The sequence below is a fragment of the Onychomys torridus genome, chromosome 15 (assembly GCF_903995425.1).
Source record: "Onychomys torridus chromosome 15, mOncTor1.1, whole genome shotgun sequence".
NCBI lineage: Eukaryota > Metazoa > Chordata > Mammalia > Rodentia > Cricetidae > Onychomys > Onychomys torridus.
Window position 1 is genome coordinate 13,036,347 of NC_050457.1, and position 10,563 is coordinate 13,046,909.

Consider the following 10,563-nt stretch of genomic DNA (forward strand, 5'->3'; position numbering starts at 1 on the left):
CCCTGATACTAGGCTCCTTCTTGTGCAGACTAGTGAGCTGAACCTCTTAGAATGGATTCTCATTATGCCCTATTTTACAAAGAAACATTTCCTGACATATTGGAACTTACCTGGAGTGTAGATTCTTATTTCCTTATTATACTGAAAGAATGCATTTGTATTTAGACTAATTTTATTACAGAGTTTCATTGGGTTACTGGAATTGATTGCAAAGGAAACCTTCAAAAAGGATGTACTAGCCACTCAATCATGAAATGGTTTTAGGATGCTGGAAATTTTCCTTAGAAAATTGAATTTCTTGAGTAACAGTTGGAGTCTATTCTAAAAGAATCATACTTTGATTGCAAATTTTACAACCCAACCAATGCCAGAAGTTTCATACTTTTAAAGCTTATTTTTGAAAATATACATTTATACAACTAAAAAATTATTTATCTTTATACTTAAATTTATTTTTAATTTTTGGAATATGATGATAGGCATATAGAAATTAAATTAAATTATAGATTTTCCTAGACTATCATCAATAAGTTTTACAATGAGAAACACTGAAATCTCAGTACTAAACATTATTTTATTTAAAAATTATTTTTACTTGATTTATATACTCTGGTACTATGAAATTTTTATGACTTAAAAACATTTAAATTCTATGATTTAATTCAGTTTGAAACTCTAAACTTTTGAAAAAACACAAAAATATCCATGCAATTAAGCATATAACATTAAGCATATAATTAATAATATTAAGCATATAACAACAATTTAATGTTTTTGAGCGTACTCCAACAAGCATGTGAACTAGAGGTCATGCAAAAATCAAATTTTATGCTCACGTATACATAGTAACTTTATGAAACAGATATTTAAATTCCATTAAGTTTCCATTATTTTTAAATAGATAAAAACTTATTACAAATCTCATTATAAACATTTACAATGCCAAGGATTTAATAAAATAAAGATTAATATAACTTTTTGGTTTTAGATTAATATCCTTTTTAGAAGTAATACAGTGGAAAATTACAAACTAAGAAAATAAATCTGAAAAAGTTGGGTTTCTCTAATAATAAATTTGCATTGATGAAGATATTCTCTCAGGGTGCCTGACTCTTCCTTTTGGTCATATTATGATATGCCTCTTGTCACTCCAGTTAGAGCACAGGAAGTCCATTGATCTATACTCCAGAAGAACACATCTGGAGATGACGAAATACCAGGGATTTCCAACCAAGAGTGTTCAGTTTGAAATACTAAATTTCAGTTTCTGAAGATGTTCATGCTACTGTTGAATATATGAAAGAATTTTTTTTCTTTTGTTGGTCAAATGTCTGCTCTCAATACAATAAAACACTGGATCAATAGGTTGAGGAGAATTTCTAAGCAAATTATAAACTTCACACACACTCACACACACACAAAACCCCCTTAGACCCTTTGGTGTTGCATCTATCAATAATAATTAAGGAAAGGTCATGAACTTGAGAGGGAGTTATGGGAGGGGGCACAAGAGGAGTTGGGAGAGAAAGGATGATGTAAAAAGTCTTAATTTAAGAAGTAGAGACTTTTAAACTATCTAAATGCATATCTTCCCTATTAAACTGCAATGTGGCAGCATTAGGTCAAAGTCTCCTGGGAAATACGGAAAGGGTGCAGGCGGGGTCAGCTGGGAAGCTCAGCAGCTGAGGGCCCTCACTACAGCCAGATGAGCTGCATTCCATACCCAGGAAGGACATGATGGAGGAGAGAACCAACTTTCACAAGTTGTCCTCTGACCTCCATATGAACATGCGTGCCCCTCCTTTGCCCCCAAATACAGAGACAGACAGACAGACAAACAGAGAGGAAGACAGACAGACAGACAGACAGACAGACAGACACACACACACACACACACACACACACACACACACACACACACACACACACACACACACACACACACACATCATGACAGACATTGTAGTACTGTACACTGGTAATCCTAGAACTTGGGAGTTCTTGGCAAAACTGCTTTTCTCAATTTCCTCCACACTGCTTGATGGCTTCTTACAATTGATATATGCAGTGGTCTAATAGATATTGGTCTGTAGAAACCAATGACAATCTCATCTTAAAAACATAAAAACTGTTGCTGGGGGGGGAGGGCAGCATTTTACTGTCGCAGTTTATATGATATTATTGCCTGCGCTGAGGAGTGAATCCCCAACAGAATCTGATTTGAATTTTAATTAGCATCACAGAAGAGTTTAGCATAGAGAACAAAATTCTGAAACTCATCCATGCTTAGAGAATTGTCCCTTTCCTCCATTTCGCTTCTCATAGGTTGCAGTTATGGAAGCCTTGAGTAGCTTTTACTTCAGGTCCCTTATATGAGGAAAAGCTTCAGAGATCCCCTAAGCATTATCATGTTCAAAGAGAACCACAAACCTGTCATAAGCCAATTAGCATCCTGCCTTAATTCGAACTTGTGCACAGTTTTTACAAAAATTTGCAAATCACACTACAGCTCTCTCATCTAAATTGTTTTCCCTTGTTTGTGGAGAATCAGTATTTCCATCAATCTTTTCAGATCCTGCTTACAGTGGTGTCTGAAACACATATTCCTGGAAATCTCACAAATTTTATTAACTCAATCAGAAGTATTGTGTTTTGCCTTGCATTCGCAGATAAAACATTGAAATTGCATTCTTAGCAAGGTCTACTGTGCTAGAGACCAGGACACAGGACGCGTGTGACATGTTTGCTCAACAAGAACAAGATGTCCCCTGAAAACGAGCAAGTTCACCTTTGTGTGCTTTGTGCTCTGTACCATCGTTATTGTGAACCCTTTAAAAATAACCTGTATTTTGAGAACTAACTAAGATTTAGATGATTGTAATATAAATCTGGCAATTTCTATAGTCACAAATTTTAGAGATTATCCTGTATTATCAAACTTCATTTACTGTTAAAATGAATGTCCAATTATCTGTGATTTTTACACATCACATCAGAAATTTCATAGCTGCAGTCAGTTTCACGATTGATGTATTCCATCTTATAAGAAACTAAATATAGTTAATAATTTATAGTTTGGGGGCTTTACAGCTCCTTGTAGAAATCTGTAGCAAGGAGTAGAAATTTAAAAGGAAATCGTCTTTTTCTGTGTTTCTTTTCCATGAAGTGACATAACACTCTATTTTAAACTAGGATAAGTTTTGCAGTGCCGGGCAGTGGTGGCACATGCCTTTAATCCCAGCACTTGGGAGGCAGAGGCAGGTGGATCTCTGTGAGTTCGAGGCCAGCCTGGTCTCCAAAGCGAGTTCCAGGAAAGGCGCAAAGCTACACAGAGAAACCCTGTCTCAAAAAAAAACAGAAAACAAACAAACAAAAGTTTTGCAATGCACATTAATAAATTTAAACTCAATTACTTCAAACAAAGACATGAAATTCTTCAGCAAACTGATAGCTTGGCTGTTGGATCTTATATTTAATTGTAAAATTTTGTGTCAACAGAATCCAGCTGCATGTGTTAGGAAATGCCAGCAAATGAAAGTATAAGCTCCTGTCTACCATTGCTTGACGTGACAACTTATCAAGTTTTTGTTCACATGCCATATTCTGAACAGGAGAGATTTTGCTAATAGAAGTGTAGCTACTCAGTAACACATCTGAATCCATAAAGAGTTCCTCCCTGGTCAGTACAGTCCAAATCCCTACCAAAACTTTTTAAAAATTCTATTAAGTAAATACACACTAGATAGGCCAGGGTGGTAGATTCTAGATATAGCATTGCTCTGTATCCTTTTATTCAGCAAGTGTTTGCTCAAAAAATAATCTAGGAAGACATATTTTCTGTCAAATCAAACAGTTATTGCCCTACCAGATGGTGACAGCACTTTATATTTGCCATGCCTGGCAAATGACCTTCCAGTAGAACCAGCAAAAAGACAACCAAACAGTCTCTCTTGTTTCTCTTTGAAACATATTGTTGCAGAGGGGGTGGGGGAAGCCCTGAGTGCGAAGCTCTAAGGGAATGTGTATTTGATACGGGCATGGCCAGGTCAAGACCTCCCAAGACCTAAAGCAATGGGACAGTTGGCTAGGCTAACAAGAGACAAGCTCAAGAGAGCCTGTGAATCTCTCCTTGGGAGTAGAAGTGTGAGATCCTGAGTGTCAATGGAAGATTGATCAGTGTATGCAAAGACTACTGCTTCCTCCTCTGGAATCTTTAGAGTCTGACGTGGCTTGCCAACAGAGACCTCTTACAGAAAGCTGGCTAACTCGCCCCCTTGTGCTGTACATGAAAACCATGCTAAGGTGGGCGAAGTGCTAGACTGGTACCTGGCAGAGAACCTGCCTCCATCCCAGCTTCACTGTGTCTGTTTCTGTGTGAACTTCATTCCCTCTCACCCTAGCTGTGGTTCAGGGACTCAGGCTGTGTGCATTGCTGCTTATTATTATTATTGTTGTTGTTGTGGTTGTGGTTGTTGTTATAATTTTTGCATGGGTTTTTACATGCATTTGTATTTGTGCACCACATATGTGTCTGATGCCTGTGGAACCCTGAAGAAGAGGACATTAGATCTCTGGACTTGGAGTTACAGATGGTTGTTAGCCAGCATGTAGGTGCTGGGACTCAAATCCAGATCCTGAAGAGTATTCAGTGTTCTTAACTGCTGTTCCATATCTCCAACCTCTGTTGTTTCTATTAATCACCACTATGCTGCCTTTTGCTTTAAATGAGTACACACATATACACATGCATCCAAAAACAGCGTTATACTTGATTATACCCATACTTTATGCATCCCACACAATAAACAATAAAGTAATACTATTCTTAAAAATAAAATTCTTCCAGGCAGTAGTAGCACATGCCTTTAACCCCAGAACTTGGGCGGCAGAGGCAGGCAGATCTCTGTGAGTTTCAGGCCAGAGTAGTGTAAGAGCAAGTTCCAGGACAGCCAAGGCTACACAGAGAAACCTTGTCTCAAATTAAAAAATAAATAAATAAAAAAATAAAAATAAGTTACTAATTTTAAGTTTACAATGTGTACTACAAATAAGAAAATGAACAATCTTAAAGAGGGAAAGGACTCGATAATCATCTTCTTTGCTCTTTTTAGGTTTTTCAAGGCAATTTTGACAACGACACTCACAGGAAAAATGTCATCGACCCTCCCATTTATGCTCGGCACGTAAGGATCCTTCCTTGGTCCTGGTATGGAAGGATCACTCTGCGGTCAGAGCTGCTGGGCTGCACAGAGGAGGAATGAAGGACTGCACATCCCATCATGCTTTTCTTTATTTCCCTACAAGTAGCTCCATGAAATGAACTGTGCAAAGTCTGATGGAAACTGAATGGGTTCTCTTTTTCTCCTGAAAAAGTGTTCAAATTTAATGGTAGGCTACTAACTGTCTTTGAAGGGGGTCTAAGCCTGCCTTTTCAATAACTTAACTTTGTTTTTATTGCACAACTATCTTAAGTTACATCACACTATCTGTGAATTACCATCCTTGTTCTCTGAATTATATACATTAGTTGAAGCACAGTAGGCAAAGCAAGTCCTCCTTCTACAGCAGAGGTAAAGAAAGTCCTAGTTATCAGATAGAAGAGTTAGGAAAGATTTCATGGTTATTGTTCAACCAACACTTATAAAGCATTCAGTTTTAGCAATAAGATTTTTTTCTATAATGAATTGGATTATCTAGATTGTTTCCCTGTGCCTAACACTGTTAGTGTTTATTACAAAGATTTGGAGAAGACTATATGATATGCAGTACCAATCAATATAACAATTCTATTTTTATTTTCTTAATTTCTAATAAAAAATAAGTTCTTTATGTTCAAGTTTATATTATTTACATGTGGCATAAATAGGTAATTATTTTTTCTCATTGAATTTCCCCCTTGTATTTTACTTTAAGTGTTGTGTTTATTCACATACATGGAGCATCTATTAATATATATTGAACATGATTGGATATCAGTAAATGGTTCTATATTTAACATAAGTACATTTAACCTAAATTTTTATTTTTGAAGGGAGCCCTATCTCATTTCCTAAGGCTTCCTTTTCTTAGACTCCCTTATCACTTAGTGAAAAAGAACAAAACTATCATGACCCTGGAATTTAAATCTTCATTTCTTTGAAAGAATAGCATCATTCTCTGTGTGTTGAAGATATTAGCATATGTACGTGAGCCTTGTGCTGCACAGCTTGGCCGAGTGTCCTCAACATTTCTTTGCAGATTTCCACATTTCCTGTGAAATGAAAATTTCAGTGGTGTTTGAAGCCAATGGAGACTTCTCAGGAAAGCACATTGCATAATTACTGGTGAGAAGCAATGCATCTACTACAGACCAAGTTGTAAACCATTTTCAAGATGAAAATTGATTTCTATTTCTTTTGCTTCAAACGTCCTAGAAAAAAATAAACAATTCTCATAATAATTTGTTATTGATAATGGCAGCAGCATCGACATATGTCTCAAATTAAAGCTTAGGCTGCCTGCATAAATGTCCTCCACATCTAATGTATAAGCTTTACAAGTATTTATTTTATAAGGCCCAGACATGGAATTATTGGAGTTTTAAATTGAAGGTTCAGGAAAAGAAAGGGTGGTATGTATACGAAATGCTAAAGTCCTGCAAACACTGCTGTGTCTTATTTTCTTTTCCCTTTACTATGTGTGCTGCATAAGGAAAGCCACTGTTGTCCTGTCTGTCTGTCCATGTGATCACAGCACTCTCAATGGTGTAATTATGGAGTGGTCTTCAATCACAGTGAAGAACTGAAAGAGAAAGTCAATCAGATTGCCATTTTAAATGACAGCAAATACATGGCTCTGTGGTGGCTGTCAGGCCAAATGTTTGCCCCATGCCCACATGCTTACTGTATCAGGTTTGTTAAAAATCCTGTTGATTTTCAGTATATAAAATGCTGGATAATTTTCAACATTTTCCCAAAACAATAGTGCTATGTCCTGAATACTGTTGTCCTAGATAATGTTTAAAATTATCAACATAGAATGTTTAAAGTAGTATTTTAAATTAAAATAGCATTACATAGAATTTCTTAGGTCCTAAAAGTGCAACACTGACTGACCAGCCCATGATCCTTGTTTCTGTCAGGGATAATGGTACTACTAACTCTGTAGCTGTTTTTCTTTGCAGATTCTTTATCTTTAATACTAAATTCTAGAAATTATGAATAATATTTTGTGTTGAAATTCTTTCTCAAATCTATTCTTAGCTTCATGTGATACTTTGATACCTGTTTAAAATTTGTTTGCCCAAGGAGTTGGTACTGATGATACTTGTTCCTGTTCAGAAAGAAACTGGCCAGTTCGCTCGCTTGTGCACCCTCCCTGCTCAATATGCTACTCGCAACATAGCATGCCCAATGGATATGCATTTGTCAGCAAAGGATGCCTACACAGAAAATAACGACCATACTGGGAAGTTTACCGTTTATGTCCATTGTATCCACAGCTTCAAGCTGAAACATTAGGTCTTAATTGAATTTTGTTTACAAGCAAAATTTTACAAATACAGAAACACAGAAGAATGACCCAGTCTTTGCTATATTACATAATTATCACAAGCTAATTGTATAATTTAGGAAATTACAAATGACTTAGCTATTAACATATCCATTTTATGTATATTTCAGAGTAACCATCTGTCACAGGCACTAATTCCAACTTTAGGATTGGGTTGACTTTCTCTTTGTAAATGTCTTCATAAAGATAGGTATGAATTTTGAAGACCAGGTATTAATGACTGTATCTTTGCTAGACAACAAATTATGAAATATAACATTGAATGCTGGCATCTGGTGTGTCTGTAAGAACAGAAATAACTAAGATATACATAACTTTTGTAAACCTTCAAGCTGTGTGATATCCCAATGTTGTTTTTTTCTTTGTAGATATACTTAAATCATGTAGGATGTTGTAAAATCAGTATGACTCTGTCTAGTCTTCAAACTTAAAATAAACTTTTGAAAATCTGTGTTACTTTTGAAGTGGTTGTAATTAAACATGTTTCTAAGAACACACAAATTGTCTGTGGATGCACACTAACCTTAACCGTATACTTAGCGTAATTTTTATTTAATATCAGTGAAATAGGCAAATCAAAAGATAGAGATTATAATTGTTTTCAAGTATAAGACTGCAAAAACATTTTACCTGAGATTATTAAAATGTATAAATCTGTCTATACTTTTTTAATTTGCAAACTATTAATGATCCAATCATTTTCTCCTCTTGTATACTTAGAGCAGTGTAGTACAAGACTAATAAATCTATTGTTATTCATATGTTATTTTTACTGCTTCTATTATTCTTTCAGTTAATAATGCTCAGGAGTATAGTGAGGGAAGACCGTTGATAGTAAGCAATAATGTGACATTAATGTATCTTTACCTCTAACTCCAGTTATTACTTAATAGAAGTCTGAACACGTGACTTTTTTATAAACTCTTTCTGGCACTGTAGAACTCACCAGTAAAATAAGCATGTGTAATTCCTACACTTTAATACTTTATTAGGATTCAAAAATTAGAGTAAAACTTAAAATATTAACAGCTGTTTTCTTCCAACATCTGTGAATCTCTGATAGATCAAGTTTCAGAATTCTGTGTTCCTACATGCTCCAATTTAATTGCATTTTAATATGAATGGTTCAATGGGGTTCCATTTTTGCCTAATGTTTGCATACACAAACATACATAAATGTACTTTTATTAAGAAAAAGCAATTATGAAAATATTCTCAGTAAGTTTGATAGTGAATTATAAAAACCACTCTATGGGTTGAATTTTTATTATGATAGCAGGTTATTGAGAGGAAAATCTCCAACTAGGAGGCTTTTAGAGAGCAGCTGATTCAAGACACAAAAGTAAAAGGAACACTTAGAATTCCAGGAGAAAACCCTGGTGAGGAGGATACTTCTCAGAGAATGTCAGCAATACTAGCATGAATTGGTACAACCTAAAAAAAATGTTATCTACAATTTCAGTTTTGAGTTTTGAATGTATGACTCTAAATAAAGGTGTTTTTTTATTCCAATAAGAAAGTAAAAAGGCTACTGTCCAGAATGCAATGCTTTTTATCTTTTACCAATATTAGTTTTTACAAAATTAATGACCAAAGCAATTTACTGTTTATTTGTGAAAATATTGTTTTTGAGATGCAAAAGGGCCATTTTACTTGGGGTAAGGAGAAGGATTAAAGCATTTTGCCAGTGGAAAATGTCTCAACTATGAAGCAAAATGTGCTGCCACATTTGTCTTTACAGAGTCAGGAATGCCTAGAGTAAGTAGCAATTTCTCTATTGATTTTGAAGGAGAAAATAAGATGTTTTTGATTCTCTTTTAGTAGCCACCTATAATTCATACTGGGCACTTCACCATTGCTGCCAAGGAAAGTGTTTTCCACAGTAAGCAAGTCGCACTTGCTCAAAGAGCTATTTCTATTAGCTGAATTTGGTAGCAGGAAGGAGAGAACCCTTTTGCAAAGGGTACCTCGTTTATTTATTTTTTTCATAACTTACAGAAGTTGACTGAGTCATTTCAAAATACTGTTTCTATGGATAGATGGATATAGTCACATCAGCAAATGGTCAGCGCATCTCACTGTTAAGCATGGCATATGGTGATTGCTTCTGATACAATTTTGCTTTAATGTTCTTAAAGATATGAGTCATATTCTTCCATATTTATATTAAACTCCATCACACCCTTCATCTGCCTACATATCAGTGTGTTAGTAAGGATGATGAATTGCAAGGTAAATTCAACCCACTGCCATCTGCATGGGAGCAGCAGCAGGGAGACCAGTGGTGCATTCAAACAACATGTTCCTGTGGCCAGAGAGGAAAGGAGAAAAATCACGTAAGCACAGTGGTTGGGAATCAACAGGAAGATAACTGCAGAGACTGTGTGCATCTGATAAAAAGAACAGCAATGATTTAAGGGAAAATCACACCAACTGACAGAATCTACCTAGAATTATACAATTCATAGTTTTCCATTCTTTGTGATATAGGACAGGTTTAAAGGACAAACCAAATAAAATTTAAAAACATTTCCTTTCAGCAAAAAAAAGTCTACAGAGCAGTGAATCTGACCAACTGGATTGCCACTGTGCTTTTAGAAGTCAAAATATGTTCTGCCTGGGCCTGAGGAGAGAAGTTATAAAATTGGATGAAGCGATGAAAGGTTGCAAATCAGAGACTCAACAATACATATGCTTTGCTTGCTGGGCTTTGGAGATTTTTTTTTAACTTAGATATGTTAAGTAACATTTTTTGATTATAACATCAATAATATCTCCTAAAGAAACATTTTAAAGAGCATGATGTTTGGAATATGGGACCTGGTCCTCTAAGTACATACTTAAATAATAGTAAAATAGTAATTCAAACTGTTAATGCAAACAATTGTGTGAGCTGAAACCTGTGTGTGTGTGTGTGTGTGTGTGTGTGTGTGTGTGTGTGTGTGTGTGTGTGTGTTTTCCAGAACACAAAAGAAATGGAGTGGTAGGAAGAGGAAGGAGTATTTATAATTT

General features: G+C 35.4%; 1 protein-coding gene across 3 annotated transcripts in view; it reads left to right on the forward strand.

Annotated features, from left to right (window-relative positions):
- The window catches only part of Edil3 (EGF like repeats and discoidin domains 3), a 435,127-nt gene extending 429,298 nt beyond the window's left edge, over window positions 1-5,829 (forward strand). For all 3 annotated transcript variants that reach the window (XM_036207034.1, XM_036207035.1, XM_036207036.1), the window contains one exon: window positions 5,112-5,829. In XM_036207034.1, coding sequence (XP_036062927.1) covers window positions 5,112-5,261 — 150 coding nt within the window. In that variant the 3' untranslated portion in view covers window positions 5,262-5,829. The remainder of the gene's footprint in view (window positions 1-5,111) is intronic.
- Window positions 5,830-10,563: the final 4,734 nt, after the last annotated feature.